The sequence below is a fragment of the Trachurus trachurus genome, assembly GCF_905171665.1.
Source record: "Trachurus trachurus genome assembly, chromosome: 9".
NCBI classification, from domain to species: domain Eukaryota; kingdom Metazoa; phylum Chordata; class Actinopteri; order Carangiformes; family Carangidae; genus Trachurus; species Trachurus trachurus.
The window spans coordinates 15470169-15494978 of NC_139895.1; the positions used below are offsets into that span (position 1 = coordinate 15470169).

The 24810-nt window shown below is 40.8% G+C and overlaps 2 protein-coding genes across 6 annotated transcripts; one reads left to right on the forward strand and one right to left on the reverse strand.

The window, feature by feature from the left end:
• Nucleotides 1-368: 368 nt before the first annotated feature.
• Nucleotides 369-2933, reverse strand: uqcc3 (ubiquinol-cytochrome c reductase complex assembly factor 3). Its single transcript, XM_083978684.1, has 2 exons — nucleotides 2749-2933; nucleotides 369-674 (listed from the first exon to the last, which is right to left on the reverse strand). Exons 1-2 carry the CDS (start codon nucleotides 2863-2865, stop codon nucleotides 549-551), a joined length of 243 nt encoding a protein of 80 aa, XP_083834810.1. The 5' UTR covers nucleotides 2866-2933; the 3' UTR covers nucleotides 369-548.
• A 2051-nt stretch (nucleotides 2934-4984) lies between these two features.
• zfr (zinc finger RNA binding protein) lies at nucleotides 4985-23930 on the forward strand. 5 transcript variants are annotated; one of them, XM_083979426.1, is made up of 21 exons: nucleotides 4985-5107; nucleotides 5330-5411; nucleotides 9127-9406; nucleotides 10336-10483; nucleotides 10903-11121; nucleotides 11973-12208; nucleotides 12484-12687; nucleotides 12870-13188; nucleotides 13927-14120; nucleotides 14214-14333; nucleotides 14452-14597; nucleotides 14682-14847; nucleotides 15001-15054; nucleotides 15167-15369; nucleotides 16002-16152; nucleotides 16555-16696; nucleotides 18813-18910; nucleotides 19748-19843; nucleotides 21176-21287; nucleotides 22245-22342; nucleotides 22610-23930. In XM_083979426.1, the coding sequence occupies exons 1-21, from the start codon at nucleotides 5071-5073 to the stop codon at nucleotides 22790-22792; spliced, it is 3288 nt and encodes a 1095-aa protein (XP_083835552.1). In that variant the 5' UTR covers nucleotides 4985-5070; the 3' UTR covers nucleotides 22793-23930. The 5 variants fall into 5 exon arrangements, 4 of the variants coding, with proteins under 4 accessions (XP_083835552.1, XP_083835553.1, XP_083835554.1 ...); XM_083979427.1 differs by having other exon boundaries at nucleotides 10336-10474; XM_083979428.1 differs by lacking the exon at nucleotides 15001-15054.
• The last annotated feature ends 880 nt before the right edge of the window (nucleotides 23931-24810 follow it).

Sequence of the window (24810 nt, forward strand, 5' to 3'; positions counted from 1 at the left end):
TTGACCAGCAGTGTGTTTAACATACTTTTATCTGGAAACTTTACTTTTATTCAACCATTCACACAACACAAATACATAAATGGTTGTGGAGTTGCAAGGAAAATGTGGGGTTATGTGTCCCTCTCTATTTTCCTGCAACATTTTTGGAAACAGTGAAGCTGGCACACTTCCTGTGTGACTTGTATTCCCACACAGCACTACACTTGTTGGGATACATTCATGTTTTTGTCATTTTATGGGATTAACAAACTAATAAAGACACATAATATATCATCAGACTTGTCTATTCAACCTGAAAATGTGTAAACACTGTTCATACCCAGTCCTGATCATCACTGCGTTTTTGAATAACACTGAAAACATGTGGCTGGGTTAAAAGAGTTTTATTAAACTATTTTAACATTCAGCAGTAAATTATTCACATATAATGCAGACATTGAAGCTGCAAATTATACAATAACCCCCCTTTGTGAAATAATATAAAGTCCATCTTTATTTACACAGGTTGTAGCCTTGAATGCAGCAGCAGTCAGTAAATGAAAACTTGTCTATTTCCCTCCGATTCCTCTTGCAATGTTCTCGTTGGTCTCGGCTGCTTCTTTCAACACCTGCATCACCAGAGCGTTCCTCCTCCTCGTCTCCTCCATCCGTACCGGGTTGGACTCGGGCAGATTCTGATGGACAGCGCAGTGAGAGGGAGAGACATGTCACCAAAATTACTGAATTTAAGGCATGGAGAAAAATGTTGACCATGAACATGTTCTGCATTTAAAATAGAAGAATACAGCTATATAAAAAGGACAGAAATGTATGTGTTATTATGCAAAAAATAGCAAGAAAATCTAAATCTTAATCAGATTTAATACACATGCAAGCAAATTGGCAATGTAACTGTTTTTTTTTTTGGTTTGTATGATTTTATGCAGAGTACATATTTAATTTCTTTCTATTTGTTTAAAGCACCTAGAGGAAAATTGTCTGCGCCTTTCATTTTTGTTCTGATACCATACCCTGAACGCCCCACGATGATAAAGTGGAAACATAACTGTAGACTACCTAATATATCACTTAAATTTCCCCAAAGAGACAATAAACAAAACTAACTAACTGATCACCCAACCATGTCAAAGAGCACAAGAGTTGCTGGCGTCTCGAGAACAAGCAGTTCATACTGGTCTGATAACATTTCATTGATCAGAATCGGATCTAATGGGATGTTCAACACCTGCAAAGCTGCAAATTGCAAACGTCTTCATATCATTTGTCATCATTTCATTACCTATTGCAGCAGTGTTGCATTTGTCTAGTCAACTGACAGATAATCTCTTTCCTTCAGTATGATTATTGCATTAATAACTTAACTGTCTGAAGGACTAAGACTTTCACAACACCTAAAAACAAGGTGGTGATTTTTACATTAGGCTCACTTGGTGTGATGAGTAAGAATCAGATATAGCCTACAACCAGACTGACTCTCGTGTCACAGTGACACTTCATCCAGATATATCAGGATTTACATTCTTTGTTGATCAATACTCTGGACAAAGAGTTTTTAGAGCAGCAGAGAAACTGTTTTTTAAAAAAACAAACAATTTGGCCGGATGGACGCACTGCTGTCACCAAATGACTCTACATTGTCCTGAACTGACTGTATTTGCACAGCAGACAAAAAGAAAAACAAAAAAAAAATCAGACTCTATTCCTGACCCAAAGACATTCAATATTGATTCATTATGTAGCTACACTGTATTGAACTGTGATCCTGTGTCATCTCTTACATCGCTCCTAGTTTTCTGATATTAGTGCCACTTTGCTTTTTGTATAAACTCACCACCAGAGGTAATAATACACTACACTGGTGTAGCCTGCTGTTTTCTCAGATGATGGATTTAATGACAGTTTTTAATGAACTTAGTTCATCATGTCACACTTTGCTGTAATGTTCAATATAATGATAATGTTTTGACATATTGCTCATGCAAGAGACATGTTTTCAGTGTGTGACCATGTGAAATGGTGCATTTCACTACAACAAAGAGCTATTGATTTGTAAAAGTCTTACAAACTGTATTGGAAGTGCAACAAGACAGCAAAAGTACAATTAGAAATTGACACAGAACAATCTGATTATCAAAGCTAAACAAACAAACAGATGTTTTGACAGAAAAAGGACCAGTAGTGTCCGACCTTTTCCAACTCATAGTGTTCTAGAAGAAAATCATAAAAATGTTGGTGACCCACATCTGACTGTGACAAGATGGAGGCCTTCACACTGCAACCAACACACATGTAGGTATATCATGTTTATTTCAACATAATAGCCTACTACTTCATTTTTTCATACCCACCTACAGCATAAATATGCTACTGGCACAGACAGTGCACACATGTAGAAATATTTCCTGGCACACATGGAGTCCCATATAATTGAGGCTGAACTTTGCTTATTATTATATAATGTCACTACTTTACTGCTCTATGGTCACCAACATCGCAAGTAGTAGTAGGCTACTGTAGCAGCTTTTACCACAAACGGATGCTGATTAACACACTGTCTCCTAACATCCTGCTGAGAAGATGAACATGTGGAAGAAGACAGATGTGGTGCTCACCTCCACCTCCACCAAAACCTTAAAAACTACTGTCCTATCCGAGGCCACATACTTACACACACTGACAGTAGCCTACTACACATTAGGCTACAACCACAAACTTGGTGTAGTAAATGGAGCCATTCAGTTGAATCACCTTGAGCAGCTCTTTCCGTCTTTCTTCTCCCGGAGCGATCAAAGACCACAGCCCAATGCCGACACCCGACACGACCAGGACCCCCACGGTGCCCACGATGGTTTTTAGGCCGCTCATTCCTTGAGCGGGTGAAGGCCACACACCGTGTGTCCGTTTACTGGGTTTGATTCACGGTGAAACGCTCTTCTCAAGCTGCAGTCATAGAGGCTGCAGTGTGTTTTGGTTTGGTAACGTCGGACAGGACTTCTTCTTCTCCTGCGTTTCAGTGGCGAATCTTTTAATCTGGCGAAGCGTCATCGCCGCCTAGTGTTGAATTGCAGAGTCCGTCCACATTTTGCAGCTGAGGAGGATAATAAATAAATAAATAAATAAATAAATAAATAAATATAATAATAATAATAATAATAATTTCCAGTATCGTTTAGAAATATGTAATAGGCTATAAATGTTTGCCTCAACTGTGTTTAGTGTCTCCCATGCCATTAAACACAAATGTTCTTTCCTGTCTTCCCCCAGTGTATGTGCTTTAAATTGGTCCTGAGTCTAAATTAAATGTCTTGCATTCAGTTGGTCAAATGAAAAACATGCAGCATGAATGTTGTCATCTGAGGCTGTATAATTTGACACTTATTGATTATGGTGATAATCCACATTATTAGCATTTAGGCAGGAGACATCATAAACTAAAGGGGAAAGAATCAAACAAATCTGATTGAAATTGAAACTTATGGCCCAACAGTGCTTGGTCCTATGACATACTGTATGGCCCATATCATATGTTATGCTCCAGTACTGGCTGACAGAAGATTTTCTGTTCGAGCTAAGTTGGTCCTATTGTGGAAGTGCCTGACAGTCATGGTGTAGGCCTACAGGGGCCTGCATATACTGGGCCTGCGAAAACATACACTTGCATAAGTTATATATTCATTTGATCAACTTTAACTGGACTGAGTGACCCTGATAACTGGTCCAAAATTCTGCAGCCTATACGTAAACAGGAACGTATCACTCAAGTCCTCATATCACGTCACCGCCTCCCATAATTTTTAATGTTTGTTTTTAATGCTCTTTAATAGACTTGCCCTTTTTTCTCTAACTGAGTTTTTCCCTCTTGGTCCCTCAGACCAGACTCAGCGGCAGAGGGGACCCTGCTTTTTCTGTTACTGGCCCCAAACTCCCTGCTGCTTTATGTGACACAGACTTTCCTAGATGTTTTTAAAACAGGTCCTAAAACACACTTTTATTCCTTGATATTTGTTTCAGACCCAAACACTTCAGCTTTTATGTTCTTATTGCTGTTTACTCTTTTAATTGTTTTTATTTGGTGTGTTCTCATATTTTACTTAATGTTGATTTTATTTGTATTTTATATGTGCAAAGCAACTTGGTTGTTTTTAAATGTGCTCTAAAAATAAAATAGATTGGATTGGATTGGATTGGATTGACACTGTATGCCTTATTTGCCAACAAGGAATTTGACTCTGGATTATCCTCACTTGCTTGTACACACACACATACAGTATATATGAAAAGACAGAATGAGGACAGCAACAACTGAGCAATAACACAATACAACAGAAATCACATACAAGTATTTAAATAAGTAAAGTGGCTGGTGGATTAAAGGTGGTCAGTTGGTAGTGCAAATAAACAAGGAGGCAGTAGTCCAGTGAGATAAATAATATATGCTATTTACAGTAGGGTTGTACTGCAGTATGTAGCTACAGTAAGCAGTACAGTTATATACACACAAAACACATTAATTGAGATTATACAGACCTTGAACCTTTAATAGAATAGAATAGAATAGTAGGGTACTTCATTAATCCTTTGCAGGAAATAATAATCACAGCAGCTGAAATAGAATAGGATAAAAAATAGAGATATGATAATTAGGAGAATAAAATAACTCAGGCTAGCAATAATACTAAGGATACAGTAACAAAATCTGTATAAAATTATAAGGAGACATAAAACATATTTACAGTAATTCAGCTAGTGCAGGGTGAACAATTGTGCAATGTTATGTAATGTACAAGTGCAGGTGTGCACCTCTTTAACTTAATCAACAAACTATGCTGCTGTTCCTTAAAAACCATGACCAAATTCCTGCATTTTCCTAATTATTCAAGTATCTGTCAGGGAGGCAGGACGAGTCTTTGGGAATAAACATCAGACCCATCAGACCCATCAGACCGCACCCGACGATCCAATCTCTCCCGCTTTGTGCGCATGCGCCACCTAGACGGGCATTTCCGGGTACGACATGTAATATAAATAGGCTGCTGTAGTACTCGGGCGTCGGTAGAACACACGAAACCAATGATTCCCATATGTCCCGTTGTCTCCTTCACCTATGGTAAGTATGGTTACTAAAGTCAAGAACATGATTTGACAGGCAGATGGGACAGGTCCGAGTCGCTCTGTTTGCGTTAAACTAACACGAAGAGATCGAGGTTTAAGGGACAGAGAGACAGTCAGTCCCTGGGACCGCTGGTCTTAGCCTCATGCTAACTGATAGCTTAGCATAATGCGTTATCCTGACCGTGTATGTGTGTGTGTGTGTGTGTGTCCTCCGCAGTGCCCGGCCGGCTTGGTGAAGATGCCAAAATGGCTACGGGCAATTACTTTGGATTTACCCACGGCGCTGCAGCTCAGTATAGGTAAGTGGTGGGACTTTCTTTTTATTCTTCTTCCTCGCGGTGCTTTGGGCCGCTGGCCGCTGCATGCTGCTGCTGCTGCTGCAGCATGCTGCCGAGCTCAGACGTCAGCTGAGCTTGTAGGTTGTGCAGGTTAACACAGGCAGCCTCCATTGTTCAGGCTGGGGAGGGGGGAGGGGGCGGTTATCCCTCTGCTGCTGCTGCTGCTGCTGCGGCAGTAGGATGTCAACGGGAGGAGTGCAGAGTGGGAATAATGGCACTGCTGCGTTAATAAGCGAGTTAGCCAGGCCGTTTTTATATATATATAACTTGAGTTGTCAGAAAATGCAATGACGTGTATGAATGTGAAGATTGCGTTAAATGCTGTAACATGTCTGCAGATTTTTCTTTCCCCCCAAAAACAGCCTTCCAGCAAAGAAGACACTTTATTTATATAGCACATTTCCTGTCAGAGACAACTCAACATGCTTCACAACGTAAGATGCACAAATAAGCAAGGCAAAATATTTAAAAAATCCTGTCAGAGACAACTCAACATGCTTCACAACATAAGATGCACAAATAAGCAAGGCAAAATATAAAAAATAGGCCTACATATAAATACAGCAATATATTATTACAGAGATATAGCCTACAATCTGCCAAATACATATGTTAGTGGCTGGAGACAGGCCTATGGGGAAGAGAGTGCTAAAAATACATGTTTTAAAGGCCATACTATTTAATAAATCCATATGAAGTGTTGTGTGCAGCAGATGAAATAACAACCATGGGTTGGAGGTGAGGTGAAATCAGCCAGCTGTCATTTATGTGAACATATGGTTGTGGGGGGTGGGGTGGGGTGGGGGCTTTCTCATATGCAGGAATAGGAAGGAAAGTTAAACCCTGTTTACTCTATCAACATACTGGTCCAGTTACTGTGTTGACGATGCCCTGGCCTGTGACATCGTCAACCTTATCGCTGCAACCAGTAACACACACCTGGTGTTTATAGCCAGTTCTCCTGAGCGCCTCTCCTCAGGCCTGTACTATGGAGTAGCGTGTTTATTGATTTGAACTACGGATCAATCAGATCACAGGAAACACCCAGTCATCATTTGTATCTTGTCATCCTGCAAGAAACAACAGCTTAAAATGAACAGATAATTATACAAATGTACAGGTTTTACCTAGAGTTTATTCTAGTATAACATAATGTACTTTGGCTTGGATGATGTCGCTCTTTTACATAACCGTCCTTGTAGCTTCGTCGGTAAGTTTATTGAGCCAGTTGATGACCACCTTCATAATGTGGGTCATACAGGACAGGCCTATTAGGTGTAGCAAAGCCTGAGGATGAAAAAAATGGTCTGTATGTTGTTGTTGTTTTTTTACTTGAATGTGAAAATAGGTGATAGTTGACTACATTAGTTGTCTTGTTGCATGGCTGTCCCATGAGCTGTGATATTGTGTTGCAGTACATGGCTCTGTGCTCTCAACCTCCAAGGAGCTAGTAGGTACTTACTGGCCTGCAGTAGTTTTCTGCGCAAGTGTTTGGTTTTTTTTTTAGACCATTGTTATTCAGGGAAATTTTATTGAGAGCCCGGCTCTTTCTCAAGGACTCCCTGACCACACTCTCAGTTACACACATTTCAGCTCAACCCAATTACATTTACCCTGTAAGCAAAGTAACAGGCCAAAATTTAACTGGGCTGTTTTCTTGTGTGTTTACTTTCAGCAAGGCCTGTTGGATTTGTGTGCTCTCTGTACAATTTGTACTTTCAATGTAATAGTTTTGACCAGCATGTCTAGTATTTGGATCAAGAATGAAAATGTATTTTTCTGATATATTTATGCGCTATTGGCACATTTAGCTTGTTTGCTGTGAGGTCTTTTGCGATTCACAGTGAGCATCTGGCACACATTCATTTTATATTGCTCTCCCTCCCCAGGGCACTCGTAATTGTTGTTTGTTTGCATTGTTGAATTGACTCCAGTGCAAATGGGATTGATGAATCTATAATGCACAATGCACAATGTTGAAACATTATTACCTTGTGCTGCATGAAGGAAATGGAAACTTGAATGAACATTTGAAATGTACGTTACATCTTACTAGTACATGACTGAATTATTGCTGCTTTTCCTGAATAACTAGGAGGAGGATCTTTTTAAGTCAGTGGCTAATGTTGAACTATTAACATGGTTTAAATGACCAGCAGTGTTACTCCTCCATAAATGGTATTTATTTACATGTTAACCTTGACACGATGCCATGCTTTGGATTCACAGTCTGGCATACTGTAACACAATGTCCTGTGTTTACATGTTGTTTTAATGTTTGAAGCAATGTGTCCCTTTATAGTTGACAAGCCAGGAGTCAAAATATACTTGAAAAATGTTGGCACTTGGGACCAGTTTGAATTTAATAACTCAGTCATTAAATCCAAGGTGAAGTGTTTCGTGAAAGCTTCGTATGCCTCCAGCCAGGGACTAATGTTAGGCATCCAGACCGTCTGCTCTGGTAAACAAGCCATTAAGTCAAGAAGTTTCCCAGCAACTTTATTTTCCTGAATATTAATCTTTGAAGCTCTGTGCCCCTGAGGCATACATGTCAAACTCAAGGCCCAGATCCAGCCTATGATACAATTTTATGTGGCCTGTGAGAACATTTCAGATGGATAGATAGATATAGATAATCTTTTATTAAGGGGTAACTCCACAACACACACAATAAAAATACAACATGCATAAGGGGGAATTGCATAAATAAACATAGTTAACATAAATTACAGTATTCAATGCCCCTTTACAAAATTAAAAAGAGTTCAGGACCACTCAAAAAAGAGTTGTGAGACACACACTACTAAGTAATTAAAAACAGATTTAAAAAACATACAGTACACTATGGTATCATGAATTGTATTATAAACAGGAACTCATGAAAGACGATCCTCATTAAGGATGAGGTGGCAGGCTTTGGCACATTCGTTGATGCAATGCTTACTAGTTAAAATTACATACAATTTATTTGTTTCATCAAAATCATTAAAATGGACAATTTACTTAGAAAGTGTACGAAATAGCTCAGTGGGAATGTCAGCATAGATGTCGGCGTAAAAAAACACGGCCCTCTGATTCAATAGAACCATTATTGCATAGAGTAAAGTAGCGTGTATCTACTGGGGTGTTCGTGTATCTACTAGTTACATATTTGTATTATTACGGTATTGGCCCGCAGGTGGAGAGCTTCACTACGCGCACTAAAAATCGCATAATACACAGCAACAGCTACTGTACGGTCATGGCCAAGCAATAGATTGACAAGTGCCAAGCCCTATCTGCTGCTCTGTTGACAACAACACAGAAGTCGTCTCACTGTTGCACGCCTCCACTCAACCATGAGAGTTTCCACAGCTCAGGACTTAACTCCAAACATAAATGAACCTGCAGCCAATGAAAATATGCCAAGTTATCTGGCATAGGAGAGAAAACTAGACTAAATATGTGTTTTGTTCTGTTATTTTTTTTTACACCCCTTTCTGAAATCACAGTACAGTTTTCATGTTTGGACTGCTTCATACTTGGTGTTTAAATTTTAGCGGGGGACTGTAGGGTTTGATGAGTTTCACCTCTCAACGTTGAAATATTTTCGAAATGACGTTCCTCTAACTGTGTATGAACAGGTTGTGAATGGCCAGTTAACCGTTGACCGGTTCCTTATGTTTTTCCCCACCAGTCAGCAGCCAGCTGCCGGGGTAGCATACACACATCCCACCACAGTGGCCAGTTACACGGTCCATCAGGCTCCTGTGGCGGCACACACTGTGGCGGCTGCCTACGCTCCCACTGCAGCCACTGTAGCCGTAGCGAGGCCGGCGCCGGTTTCTGTGGCAGCTGCGACTGCTGCAGCGTATGGAGGATACCAGCCAACCCACACCGCCGCCGACTATGGCTACCCTCAGCGGCAGCCTGAAGTCCCTCCGCCGCCGCCACCGGTCACCTCGCAGAATTATCAGGTTAGAGAAACTGTTAAACAACTGGCTTCGCATATTTATCCCTCATGGTGAGGTGATGAGGTGTTCTGTCTTTACAATCCTTAGGGGACCACAGGTGTCATGTAATGACTTTTAACCATTTTATAATTGGCCTGCACAAAAGAAATTGATAAGATTTTATGAATTAATCTTATTGAAATTTGAATTAATCTTATTGAAATTTAAATAATGTAACACAAGTAAAAAATTTGAAATTGGAGTTGATATGTAGAAAGCAAATTAATTTTTAACCTCCTTCATCTCCTTCTTCTTTTTATACCAGTCTTCACATTCATTCTTTTTTTTCCTGATTTAAACATCAAAGTGAATTATTTTTTTAATCCGTTAATTGCATTGTTTTCTTTTTTTACTTGACTTTTTGCTTATTGGTAAATTGCAATATTATTGTAATTGTAATAACAATTTGTACATATGAAATGCAACAATTTATTTCCTATTTAAATGTGACTTGGATCCAAAAATAGTTTACATTGCTTCTCATTTAATTGATTAATTTGTAAAAAAAATCTTATATTTTTTTGTTCAGTTTTTATTGTCTAATCTGGCAGATGTTGTACACGAGACCTGTGGTCCTCCATATAGATTTTCTATTCAATGGTTTGATTAGTTGTTGTAGATCAGCACTACCACTGCAGCCTTCTCACACTCCTTACTCATTTCTGAAGGTGGCATGATAAATTCAACATAAGAACGTCTCCACAACACAAATCAGTACAACAGGACCACACAGAGCTGCGACCAGAATGTATTTAAAATAGATGCTATGAGATTATTTTACTTTACAGTTGGGTCTCTGCATAGTTTTCTTGGCATTTGACATATGGACCATATACCATAAGCCAGCGATTGACCTGCCGACCCTGTAACACTGTTACTTTTGTCTTTTGCAGGACTCGTATTCGTACGTCAGGTCCACAGCTCCAGCTGTAGCCTATGACAGTAAACAGTATTACCAACAGCCCACTGCTACAGCCGCTGTCGCTGCTGCACAGCCACAACCCAGCGTGGCAGATTCCTACTACCAGACAGGTATGCTTAGTAAGTACACACCCGTTTATAAGGAACACCAGCTGCTATAATGAATGCACTCATACAACTGTCCTCGTTTGATCAATTCTTGTTGAAACAGTTTATTCAACTGATTATAAGTAAGTGGGATGTTAAGCTATTGCATATCCACAAGCTTTTTTTTTGCTTCTTTCATATACATCAGCTTGTTAACTGTATTCTTTTTGTATCATATTTTTCTTAGTACATAAATAAAAAAATATCTAAAGTTAAATATGCAGGGACAAGGAGTTGATAAACCAATTTTTACTGGTAACCTGCAAATACACCCTGTAATAACCATGAGACAATTTAATCACTTTTCCCCAAATCACTGAAATCCTGTTGTAGAATATCACAGCAATTATACGCATGTAAGTAATTTGTACATTTGTTTTACTGTCTTCCAGCCCCCAAACCAGGATATAGCCAGGGGGTAACGTCATACACCCAGAGCCAGCAAACTCGACAGGTGACCGTGATAAAACCAGCTGCTCCCAGTCCGGCTTCATCCACTTTCTCCATCTACCCGGTGACCTCCACGGTCCAGCCTGTAGCTGCCGCTGCCTCTGTGGTCCCTTCCTACTCCCAAAGTCCAACCTACAGTACAAATGCTGTCACCTACTCCGGTGAGTTGGCGCCTGAACTGTCTGCTGCCTGAAATGGTGTGAGGACTTTAAAAGTAGTTTTTCTTTTTTTCTTTTTTTCAATTTAAACTCTGACGATTACAGTTTTTTTTCATGGTCCATCTGGACAACATAAAAACACAACTAAAACATATAATAAAACTAAATGGATACAGGTAATGTACAGTAAAACATGCAATAAAACAGAAATGAATATATATCGAACCTAACTTAAATGCTGAGGAAAAGAGATGTGTTTTTAATAAAGACACATTCTGCTGTTTTACACCAAATGTGATGGTGGGACATTTACCACATTGCACAAGCAGCTGCTGTACATAAAGAGCTTTTCTAACAGTTTAACTTTTCGCACCTGTACCAGGTTATAATGATTTGAAGGTTTGGTGACTTTAACAGTCGAAGGCTTTCTGAAAATCAGTGAATCTGAGCATGATCTATGATAGATTAAGAATAAATGTTAGACCTGTGCAGACTCAATTTTGTTTATCTATCACAACAAAATGTTCCAAATAATGATACAGTCAGTCATTATTATACTAGTGTTTATAAACACAACCAAGAACAATTATCCCCCATAATTCCTTTTAATTACAAGATCAATATTTGGGGATTTATGGATTTAAGCTGAACAGAAGCTTACTTCCTGGTTTAGGGAATAATGCTCCATGTTTCCCTCCATCATATTTTTAATATCAACTGTCCCGCAAGAAGATGTTTGTCCCACTCAGTGGGGATGTAAAATGACATGTGTAAGAATACAGATATAAGATAACGGGCGTGTGAGTAGTTTTTAAGTATCCTTAATTTCTTCATTCTTCATTTGTCCTTTTCAGGAACTTCATACTCGGGCTACGAAGCAGCAGTTTACTCTGCAGCCTCCAACTACTACCAGCAGCAGCAGCAACAAAAGCAAGCTGTGGCAGCTGTGGCAGCAACGGCGGCGTGGACGGGGAACACATTCACCAAGAAACCGCCCTTCCAGAGTAAACAGCTTCGACCCAAGCAGCCGCCCAAACCCCCCCAGATCCATTACTGCGATGTCTGTAAGATCAGCTGTGCCGGACCACAGGTGAGTTCAGAGCGCACAGCATGGAGCCCAAAGCTTTTTTTTTTTTATGTGAAAGGTCTGACCAGACTAACGGTAAAGATGATCTTATTCCCCAGCTCATCCAGAGTTTTGAACCTTGTCCACAAACATCACCACCCTCTATAAAATACAGAACGAGCTACTGCTTCCTTCCATTCTTTCTGCTTTATATGCTGCTGTTCTTTTATGTGCCATATGGATAATCATCAATCAATTAAACTTCTCTCTCTCTCTGTCTGACTCTCTCAACACTGAAGACCTACAAGGAGCATCTTGAAGGGCAAAAGCACAAGAAGAAGGAAGCAGCGCTGAAGGTTTCCCAGAGCAGCAGCAGCAGCGGTACGGGTGGAGGGGTGTTGGCCCGCAACGCTCAGAACCAACTCCGCTGTGAACTGTGTGACGTTTCCTGTACTGGCGCTGACGCTTATGCTGCTCATATCCGTGGAGCCAAGCACCAAAAGGTAAATATGGGTGTTAACAGTCAGACTGTTGTCTCTAAAACGCTGAATTTTAGATGCAGAAGTCTCCTGAGTCGTCTTTATGCGTGCTAAAAACAACTTCATGATTCTATTTATTTCTTGTAAAAAAAAAAAAAAACCCATTAACATCCACCCTTTATTTCTACCGTACCTTTCTTCTCTAGGTTGTGAAGCTTCACACCAAACTTGGTAAACCCATTCCGTCTACTGAGCCCAGTATGGTCACTCAGACATCGTCCTCCACCACGTCGGCCCCCAGCAAGACCACCACGGCCACCCTGAGCAGTTCCAGCACCACCAGCTCCCTCTGTGTGACGGCCTCCTCCTCCTCCACCACCAGCTCCAGCCCCCCGTACCTGAAGCCTGTCAACATCGTCAGCAGTAGCGTTGCAGGTGCCAAGAACCCGTTAGCCAGTAACCTCTCGTCTGCCAACTCCGTCTCCGCTGGGAAGAAAGTCAGCACGCCCAAGATCAATTTTGTTGGTAGGTAAACACACTGTCGACGACGTAGCGCATGTCGGTATTTGGGGAAATGGTTTTGACCTCTGAAGATAAAGATGTATTCTGCTCTGTGGATCAGGTTTAACAGCTACAGGAGCAATTTTAACAACTGTAGTTTGACATGTATGAGTATATTTAGTTTACTCACTTTGAAAGTGGACAAATTCTTTGAATATTTGAGTGGTGGGAGAAAATGCAAATAGATGCTGAGTTTGCTTCAAATGTCAATTCAGTTCTTGTACATTTTGTACACAAAGAATCTGACCATTTAAAATAGTTAACCTAATTTTGTGGCTTTGTTCGGACCAAGTACCAACATGTTTTTTTCAGTGGTCAGCTCTAACTACATCCCTTCTCTCCTGAGTTTGTGTGTCACGTGCGTCTGAATTTACCACTTACGATCAGATCTCATTTTCTACACTTTTTCTCCGCCGTGTAGCTGTACAGAGCTTCAAACCATACATTCAACCTACATACAAGAAGGATGCACCAGAAATGCCATCCGTGTTGCTGGCTATTTTGGCTTGCACACATGTGTGTTCACACTGGCTGCGTTTCTGTTGCTACCTTAAAGTTTGTAGGCCACTGGAATGTGAACCTTTATTTCCCTTGTTTTCATGTTTATATCATATTTAGATTAAATGTGAGACTTATTATTAACCATGATGAAAATGCATTACCGTATGTTGACTAATCTATGTTTTAATGTCTGAAATACAGGTGGAAATAAATTACAGACCACAGCGAAGATGGACGAGGCCAGAACAGACACCAAAGTTGAGACATCTAAACCTGCGACACCCTCTTCAGGTACTCAGGACCTAAAGACAGATGTGTCAGATTCTCTGTCCACGTCGGCCCTGGCAGGGTTGCAGAGTGACGTCCAGCCTGTCGGTCATGACTATGTTGAAGAGGTAAGTTCTGACAGTCCCATGCTTATCTACGCATGAGGAGCAGAAATGCATTTAGTTTTTGAGAGTAACTTGTGAAAATTATTTTTTTTTTAGGTCCGAAATGATGAAGGCAAAGTCATCCGTTTCCACTGCAAGCTCTGTGAATGTAGTTTCAACGATCCAAATGCAAAGGAAATGCATCTTAAAGGCCGAAGGCATCGCCTGCAATACAAGGTTTGTAACATGAGTCGCACTGCTCCACTGTTGTGTGTTTATCACGTGTCTGAGAGCAGCAGCTGTTGCATCCTAAAACCACAAGGCTCTAATTTTAGTTTTTATGCGCTCCCTGTAGAAAAAAGTGAACCCAGATCTGCAGGTGGAGGTCAAGCCCAGCATCCGAGCCAGAAAGATCCAGGAGGAAAAGATGAGGAAGCAGATGCAGAAAGAGGAGTACTGGAGGAGGAGAGAAGAGGAGGAGCGCTGGAGGATGGAAATGCGGTATGGTTACAGCCATGTCTTATCAGCAGTTATGTATAATGTACGGTGACGAACCTGGAGACAAGCTGTGGTTTATGTTTGCAGCCGTTATGAAGAAGACATGTACTGGAGACGCATGGAGGAGGAGCAGCACCACTGGGACGACCGGCGGCGTATGCCAGACGGAGGGTATCCACAGGGACCTCCGGGACCTCCCGGTCTCTTGGGAGTCCGGCCCGGCATGCCCGGCCTGCAGCCTCAGGGCCCCATGGTAGGTCTTTTTAATGGTGCAAAATGCAGTTTGACTCAGTAGGTTGGTAGTAACCATAAGATTGTATCACTTCACGTTTTACTAGGGGAAATAGTGAGGAGTTTCTCAGTGTTGCCCCCTAGTGACAACATGTTACTATTACTTTCTTTACAGGATGATGACGTAGATGACTTCACACATTACGGTCCCCCCCACTACACTACATTTGTAATTTGCTTTAAGATTTGATTTCGATGCTATTTATCAACAGGACTGTGTGTTTTGAAGTTGTCATTTTCCCTGAAGTGTCAGAACATCATAATCCTTATCTGTCTTTCAGCCCCCCCGCCGGCCTGACTCTTCAGACGACCGCTACGTCATGACCAAGCATGCAGCCATCTACCCCTCAGAGGACGAGCTCCAGTCTATCCAGAAGATTGTGTCGATCACAGAACGAGCCCTCAAGCTGGTCTCGGACATAATCACAGACCAGGACAAGGTCAAGGAAGAGGACAAAGAGAAGAAGGAATCCATTAAAGACAGGTGTGATATCTAGACTCTCTCTTACATTTCTTAAAACAGCTATGGTCCTTTTCCACTGCACAGTTACAGCTCTACTTGGCTGGACTCGATTTAGGTCATTTTCCATTACAACTGAGTACTTCATTGTACCTCCTCAACGGCAGCCATTTAACTTGTGTGAAAGCAAAACAATAGTCACAGTACAGATCAGTGGTCACTGCTGCCGGTGTGTTCTTAAAAATAGCGGGTTTAATTCTCGTCTCGTGACTCTTCCAGTGAAGACACTCTGGCCAATCAGTGGCTGGCAGTCGGTTGACATAGTTTAGTATCGACTCGACTCGCGGCTGAGGCGTTACTAAAAGTAGAGTACAAGGTACTATTCCTTGTGGAAAAGCAAAAAGTCGAGTCGAGCCAAGTAGCGCTAAAGGAAAAGGGCCATTAGCCTCTCTTTGTTTTTAGAGTAGAGTTACATCAAGGTCTGGATTTAGGAGTCGCTGCACCCATAGTCACAGGCTCAATCCTTTGTTTTCAAGTAATATATAGAATATTGTATTTCGATAAGTTGATAAAAGTTTATATGCAACTGTTAAGTGTAATTTTTGAATTTTAATGTATTTTTTTCTGTTTTTTTTCCTCCCCACCTTCTTCTACAGAGCTCTGAAAGGAGTGATGAGGGTCGGAGTCCTGGCCAAGGGCCTCCTTCTTCGGGGGGACAAAAATGTCAACCTAGTCCTGCTCTGTTCAGAGAAGCCGACCAAAAGCCTCCTCACCCGCATTGTGGAGCACCTGCCCAAACAGCTATCAGTACTAATTTTACTAATGTCACACCACAATTATTTTATTCCCCCAGTGACCATTTTAATCTGTACGTGCTTCAGGCTCACACAGACACCTCTGTTTGGTTAAGTTGTGGGTTTTTAGCCAGTTTAGTTAGATCATGGCAAATACGTGGTGGATTACAACAGTGTCATCAAAAACACATTATGTACTGATGGCGGGCCATAAAATGCCTCGGGTATATTTTCAATGCCATTCAAACAGTCTGGGTTCACCACTGTCTGTATGAACTACTAACCGTACCGATTAAAGTGGCCACTGATTGTAGATGATAACATATAGGAATTGAGAGAAGGTTTTCAAATAGTTGTATGTGCCGTGGACTTTGAAATAATATAGGTGCGTTTGCATCTGCACTCTTTCTTCCAGATGGTAACACCAGATAAATACGAGGTGAAGGGATCTGTCCAGGAAGCTGCCATTATCCTGACATCCTGTACCGAGCCCAAGATGCAAGTGACAATCACACTGACTTCACCTGTCATCAGGGAGGAAAATGGCCGGGATGGAGGTTGGGAAACCCATCACAGCCATTCCCATTGCACCTCTTTTCTTGTCTTTTTGCTCTATCTCTATGAAATCAGTTTCAGTATGTTGGTTGACACCCTGAAGAGCACCGTGCTGCTGGCACACCGCAGAGTTTCTCTGTTGGGCTTCGAATCAGATCACTCAGACAACTTGCACTTCATGTTTGATTCATTTTGGATTTTCTAAAATCAGAAATGACCGGGCAACCAAGAAGTGCAAGCTCATCAACTTAAGATGTTACTTTTTTCCCTCAGAGTTTTTTAACAAGACATGCGATTTAGCAGGGGGTTTTTTTTGGGGGGGGGGAGATAAAGTGGGAGCCCATGTGGGACCCTTAACTTGGCTATTTTTTCTCAATTAATGCTCTTTCTAATTGTGTAAACCAGTCAACTTTCTAAAAGAGGCTCGTGCCAGCAGTATTGCTCTCACGCTTTTTGCTCTGTAACTCTTACCTCTCAAATGCTATCTTTATCCTCTTAAACAAAGCATGATCAGTGTTTGCATTGTGTTAAGTCTAGTTATTCCCAGGTGAGATTCTATTTTGTTTCCTGTGTTTCAGGGGATTCTGTTTCCATTTTACTGTTGGCCACAATCAATGGGAGACATGCATTACAGTATCTTCTCTCTAAATTTTCTTTTGAGATGAGGTGACCTAAAAAAAAAAGAAAAGAAAAAGACAACTCCTGCAGAGGATGAGCAACAGGAGGCACTTCTGTTCCTCAAATTTAATTTGGAATTAATTGCGCAAAGATGTTTTGAATTTTGCAGCATTCCCGAAACTGAGATTTGGCCGAAGGCAGAGGAAATTGGATGTTATTTTCCCACAGGAAACAAATCTTCCTTTTGTGTACTGGTGAACAGTTCACCATGCTGAGGTCCCCTGTTCTGAAGTGCTCCCCTGAGTTGATTAACATTTTTTCACACACACACACATAGGACTCGAAAAATTGGCCTCAATAGGAGACATCTAGTCCAATTCAGCTTTTGGCAAGTTTTTGTCATTTTGATTTTCACTGACAGAAGGGTGAGGTCAGGCAATTTTCTTTTGAATGAATTGACAACAGAAAGATGAAGTTGTATTGTTTTGAAATCTGATTATTTCAAACTATTCTTAGGGGAGTATTGTTAAGTGTTTGGGTAACAAGGCTATGACAGAGGAATGTATGGTTGGACCTGAGTACAGCCTTTGGTACAATGATTGTTGGGGTCTTATTCCAACCTTCTGATGTTAGGTATGCATGCAGTGATATCCTAACCCCTTTTGTTTGCTGGTAGTTCTCATGTTTTTTTTTCTCTTCTTCAGCACCCATTGCTTTCTCCTTTTTATATCCGTAGTAGTATAAGTGCAGAACAAAGATTCCTAGTATTTCTCTGAACAAAAAAAAAAGAAAAATTCCCAGCACACTGTCTCCCATCAGAGGTTTAGTAAGGCCCAACAGCTTCGGAAGGATTTTTGACCAAGGTTTTCTCACATCCCAAAAACTTTGCCACACCTACTATTGCCATGCCACTTTTTTATCAGGTCACTCACCATTAGGTCTTTGCCTTTTTTCTTTCGCTTTATACCAGTCGTCATCAGACAGACACAGAATCACAGAATCCCGCCTCTGTCCCAGTGTTTGAGTGAGGAAAATCTACTAAAATCCAAAACTGCCATGGTGCTCACCAAGGCAGCACTATTACCTGATAAAATGCTATTGGCATCAAAATATTTTCCAGCTTAAACCCATGAAATTTAGCCAGATTGTTGCTCTTCAAACAGAGTCTTACCTTTTTTAATGTTGAGTCAGTAAACCCACACTACTTTTAGACAGTATAATGACTTAATATGTTGCACGCTGTCAATCTGTACCTCTCGACTTAGTTTGACAATGCGTTGGTTTGTGTAGTTCAGGCTGTTTTTTGTTTGTTTTTTTTGTTTTTTGTTTTTTTATTTTAGCTTTGGTAACCTTTATACAAAACAAGAAGCAACCAATTGTAGGTTGTCATGGAAAAGAACATTGGTATGTGTGGCATTGTGTTTGTTCTTTGCCAGCCTCGCTGACCTGGTCAAACACCCATTCCTCATTACCATTTTGACACTTCAAATCCATTTTTAGATGTAACCTCGGGTATGGTGAAAGATCCAGCGGACGTCTTGGACAGGCAAAAATGCCTTGACGCTCTGGCTGCTCTGCGCCACGCTAAGTGGTTCCAGGTTCGGAACATCATTTTACTTTCTTTTTGTAGCCTTATGAGATGCATTATTTATTTGTTTATTTGTGTTTCACACATTTGGTTTTTGTTTTTTTAACAATGACGAAAAATATTACTATTTGAAGCAAAACGACATTCAAGGATGCCACTTATTACAACGAGGATCTGGTCAATGTGCATCACATGTATTGATTATCAATCTAAGTTAATTTGAAGCTTTTGTAATGGAAAACATACTCTAGCAAAGAACTGGCATCCTTGTATTCTCTTAAATTTTCCAAGTATTGCATTATGGTTAGACATGATTCCATAAGGCTGCACAATAACTTGCACACAGTTGTGCCATCAAGAAGTGCTTTCATGTTCAACATTTGTATTGTTTTTATTCTATATATTTTTGTAGAATGGGGATTGAGAGAAAAAGGAATATCTGAGTAGTTTCCTGTGATTCTGCTACCTGAGCAAAAGCACAGGCAAAGTAAAGCAGATTTCCTTGACTCTTTCAGTCCCTATACTCTCCTCTCAGGTGGCCTCTTGTACTTTTTAAGTACCTGTTTGTGAGATACCTGGATAAACCTGGGGTCAGGGTTTAGAAGATGGCAAGAAAAGTCAAAATTTCTTGTGCATCTTGCAAACTTTGAACTCCCTTACTAACTATGAGGTACAAGACTACTGGGAATGGCAGCTGATTTGAAAATTCATGCACACTTCAAACCATACTCAAGCTTCCATTATGCACAGTAGTGTTTGGACCTCTATGACAGAATTGATTCACTTGTTTGGTCCATCTTTTGTCACTCTTGGTCACTCCATAAACTAACTTTTATTACATCAAAAGGCTAGAGCTAATGGACTTCAGTCCTGTGTGATCATCATCCGAATCCTGCGAGACCTCTGTCAGCGAGTTCCTACGTGGTCGCCCTTCCCCGGATGGGTTAGTATGTTGATTGAATATGCTCATGCGATATTGAAAGTCCTATGAACTGTGCTAGCTTAACGAGAGAAACATTAAATCTTTGGTCTTTTATGTCCAAATGGTGGAGGTCCTAGGCTGAGACGGTTTGCATTAAACTGAGGCAGTATTAGGAGTTAGGGATTTGATGGAAACCAGAACTGTAGAATGGCATGAAAGGTTTCCTGACCCTAAAACTGTTTCAGTGGTGTAACAACTTTTTACAACATAAAATGTGGCAAAACTTCTAGTTCAACAAGGGCCCAGGTCCTCAGCCAAGTTTGGACCGTATAGACTTCCACATCTGGGCAAATTGCGGCCGTTATCTTCTGGTATTGTACGATAGCCAGACAACTTTCTGTGTGCGCCAGAATTGGGCCAAATGTGGAAGTGGCATCTGGCAATCATGCTGCATATGGGCCAAAAAAGGCTAAGGAACTGGGTGTATACAAAGGCAGGACTTATTTTGCCATCTGGGTTGACAATGCGTTTCCTTTTGGGGAGGCAATGCCATGCTGCTTGAGCTTGGATTCAGTACAAAAGTAAGTGTAACTAGTACCACTCACCCGAGGTCTGGATCCAGGTCACATGACTCGCACTTGAGCCATAAATTTGATGCCTTTTTTTAGACAAAACTCACTTGAAATTCGGCTTGGACTTAAACACCAATGACTTGAAAGTACTTTATTTACACCAAGACCAAAGATTTAAAAAAAAACTATATATGTGCCACAAATCAATTTCCTATTCAGTGAAATGTCAGCATCAGAAGTTAGACCAGCAGAGGTGCTGTTTCCTTTGAGAAGCGGCACGTCTGCTTTAATGCCAGTGGAGACTAGACTGGCCCGACTAGTTTTCTTCTACCAATGTCTGTTAATAGTAACTCTTTACTATAACCTGCATTACTCTTTCTCCCTCTTGTCACACAACGTGTCTACGACCACTAACAGGAACTTCACCCTGTGGAAAGCGCATCTCTTTTTATATTTTCTGTTCTGTTAGAACTGAAAGAAACAGAGCAGCAGACATGTTGCAGCCCCTGGAACAAAACCAGGTGGTGGATCAACTTCCACTTAAAATACCACAGCTTAAAAAAGCTGCAGACTTCGTAGTGTCATCATGAATGACAACACGCATTATTGTAGTCATTGTGATGTTTGTTGATAAATGTAGTGTGAGTTTAAACAGTTATTTAAGAATTGTTTTCATAACAATTATTGTAGGCATAGTGTAAGTTTAGAGAGTGATTTGAGAAATGTTTTTATAACAAATACTGTTGGCCTCTAAACCACCTTCACTCTTGATTCTGTTCAGGCCATGGAGCTGCTAGTTGAGAAGGCTATCAGTAGCGCCTCTGCCCCCCTCAGCCCTGGTGATGCACTGAGGCGAGTCTTCGAATGTATTTCTTCTGGGATTTTACTCCCTGGTAAGTTATTGCACAGTCTTACACTAGTGTTATATTATCTTGTCCTCTCCTTCAGCCAAAAGATATGTAATTCAGTTTGTGAAGATCCCAAACAGCTGCAGGGGTATCGTCCTGTCTTTTCGTAATAACACAGCTTAAAACCTAATATAATCCTGTGCCTCCACAGAAAAGGCTCATTTTCATTTTGCTGATGAGGCTATAATGTGTCAGTATGAAGGTACAGCCAGAAGACATTGGCTTACCTTGGCACACACTGGAAACAGGAAGAGCTAACATTGCTTTGCCCAAAGAGAAAAGAATCTGCTGAATCTCTAAAAGGCTGTGTTACATTAGAGGTGAAAGTGTATATTTTTAGACTGTCTGAGCATTCATCATGTTGCACTCGCTTGTGGACATGAAGTTTTACAAAAGCTGTAGCTGTGTAACTACTAGACTGAAGCTCATACCCAGCATACTTCCCCACCTCTGCACAGCTGGTCAATCATGGCAGGAATGATATGTATGTCAGATATTCAGTTTTGGAAAGTTACTGAAATTGTTGGACAGCAGCTCTGAGGGCATGCAGATCCTGTAGTATACTACTGCAGCTCAAAGGGTAAATTTACAGTAGTGTGTGTTGCCACAGCACTTCATTAATATAACAGTTGTATCTGATATCTGATCCTCTGGGGTTCTCTATTTAAACACATCTAATTATGCACATTATGTACTTCCAATGCTTATTGTTGTTGTTATGGTTGATCAAAAACTGTATTAGAAACTGAAAACTCACTAAAGTGTGCAGAGAGTTCAGTACTTCATCATCCACTGTCACGTGTGAAGTTTGTCACTGTAGGACTGGGATTTGTGAATAATTTGTTAACACAGATTCATTAAGTCTTTGATGCAGTGGCAAGAAACGTCTTTGTGTGTTATGCACGATACAGTGTCAGTTAATGAAATGCTTTCCCTGAACAGGTGGGCCAGGACTGACAGATCCTTGTGAAAAGAAGCCTGTGGACACACTCGGGTCTATGGGAGAACAGCAGAGAGAGGACATCACCTCAAGTGCCCAAGTAAAAGCTCTTGTTATTATACATCAGCTCTTAGCTAATGTAGACTTGAAGAAAGAGAAACCGCAGCTGGATTTAACTTTTAATGATGATGATATTACCTTGTCTTTTTGGCACCAACTCTTCACTGGGTGATTATATGCTGAAGGAATTTACTACAGTAGCTCTTGTTTTGATTTTTGTCTTCCCTCACAAACACACGTCACCCTCTGCTGCAGCTTTCCTGTGCTTTCCTCTAAAATACCTAACCCTCTCTCTGTTTCCGTGCAGTTTGCTCTGAGGCTGCTGGCGTTCCGTCAGATCCACAAAGTGTTGGGCATGGATCCTCTGCCGCAGATTAACCCTCGTTTCAACATCCGCAACAGCCGCAAACGTCGCCGCGACAACAGCGATGGGACGGACAGCTTCGAGGGCGAAGGCAAAAAAGACAAGAAAGACTATGACAGTTTCTAAGCTCCTCTGTTATTAATTTAAAGTAATCTACATAACAAAAAAAAATGTACTAACGTGTTGTATGCGCCGTCTGCTGTGTATTGGCTTTTTTTTTTTAATTTTCTTTTCTTTTTTTCATTTTAAGCTACAGATGTACCAGTGTAACTGCAGCCTCACTTGGTATAACACAAACAAAAATGTCGATTTGTGTACTGTTTTAGTTGTAGATTTCCGTTGGAAGCTGAGTTTCAGACCTCTCTGTACTAGATGAAGCAGTTTTTAACCCAACGTGCTTCTTAAATAGAAGTGTTGAATGCCACTGCTCCCCTCTGAACTGTGTTTTTGAGTTTAAGTTGCGAGGGAAGGTAAAAATCATAGCATCAAAACTGCAGCCAGACTTCTGTGTTGTGGAACAGGAGGAAAAGTGAAGATCAATGTCAATGCCTTCATCCATCTGTATAGTTGCTTTCAGAGGTAGACTGTTGTTGTTGTTACTATTGTGAAGCATTAATTTGGCCAACTGAATCTAAAGGTTCTACTCTTGAATATGTATTACTGTTACTTGATGCTGTGGTATTGTTATGTCCCAGTGCTACACTTAAGACAGAAGGAAACGTGGGAACACGAGGGGATCAATGAAGTCGTTTGGAGTCATCCTCTGGGGAACATGAGTCTGTACAGAGCTTTTTTTCCCAATGCTTACACTTCAGCTTAAGGACCTGTGGGGCATTGCTCAAAGATTCAGAGGAACTTTAACTGTTGATAGATCTTTGTTCGTAGTGAAGTTGTCAGCCCTAAATGTAGTTTTGTCTCTTCATTTTCATATATATATGAAAGTATTTGTATATTGTTTAGATAAAAGAGTTTTGATTTGTGGAAAACATGGCCATGTTCACATTGTGTATGTTTTGGCTTTTAAATTTTATTTTACTGGTTAATATGGATCTTTATTGGCTTGCTTGCCTTTTAACTTGGTTAGGTGCTAAATTAACGTCAATATTGGGGGTAAAAAAAAAAAAAAAAGGGAAAAAAAGAATTAAAAATCATAACTGGCAATGGAGGGGACAGAGATGTAACTGCCCTTCAGCATAGGTCCTGTTGTGAGTGACTGCCGTGCTCTGCGTTCTGCTTCGCAATTCCATTAGCAGAATAAATACATTTCCAGATTGAAGAATTGTAAGTGTATCCTTGTTCTACAGTGCAAACACAATATTTGAGCCAAACATTGCTTTACAGATGAGAATTTTGAATGTTACTAGACATTATCAATCAAAATCCCTGACTACAAATGACTGGATCCCTACTACTAGGATTCCCCCGAGGCAGCCTTCTCATGACAGGATGGTTTCAATGTACATAATGCATATATTTGGGTGTTTGGCTTGCCTTCTGGCCCCCACAATAGTAATTTGCATGCTCCCGTGGTTGAAATCCATGTGGTTTTATGAGCTGTTCCCTTGGTTGTCTGACAATGATGTAATTCGTTTTCGAATTTCCATAATACCACCCCTACCTGTACCAGTAGAAGGGGTGGGGTGGTGCAAGCAGTGGTTCATTTGCATTTAAAGGGACAGACATGAACGAGGATGAGATGTGCCACTTTTGTTGATTATTTTATTTACACATGTAAAAAATGTATGTACATATTATACAAGCGTGTCCCCTTTCTCTCAAAGGAGGCATGATGGCAAAAGCTGGTCCAGGGGGAAACAATCAGAGTCTGACAGAAGTGAAGAAGGGGAGAGCAGGGGAGAAGAGTGGAGGACTGATGAGGTGGACGCCTCCATCAGAGCTGTCTCCACTGGTGTCCTACACATCCTCTTGGCTTCCTGTGTGACCTCTGGTTCAGAATCTGTAACAACAAACAAGAGATTTAGAACAAACTCTTTGAACCAGACGCTGCCTCTTCAACCTGCAACATTTTGATCCTGACAGAAATATTGTCTCACCCTCAGCAGGAGCCTTTCTTCTCACTCTTTTTCTCTTTTTGCCCTACACAAAAATAGACACATGAGAGTTTTATCCAACATGATCGACAC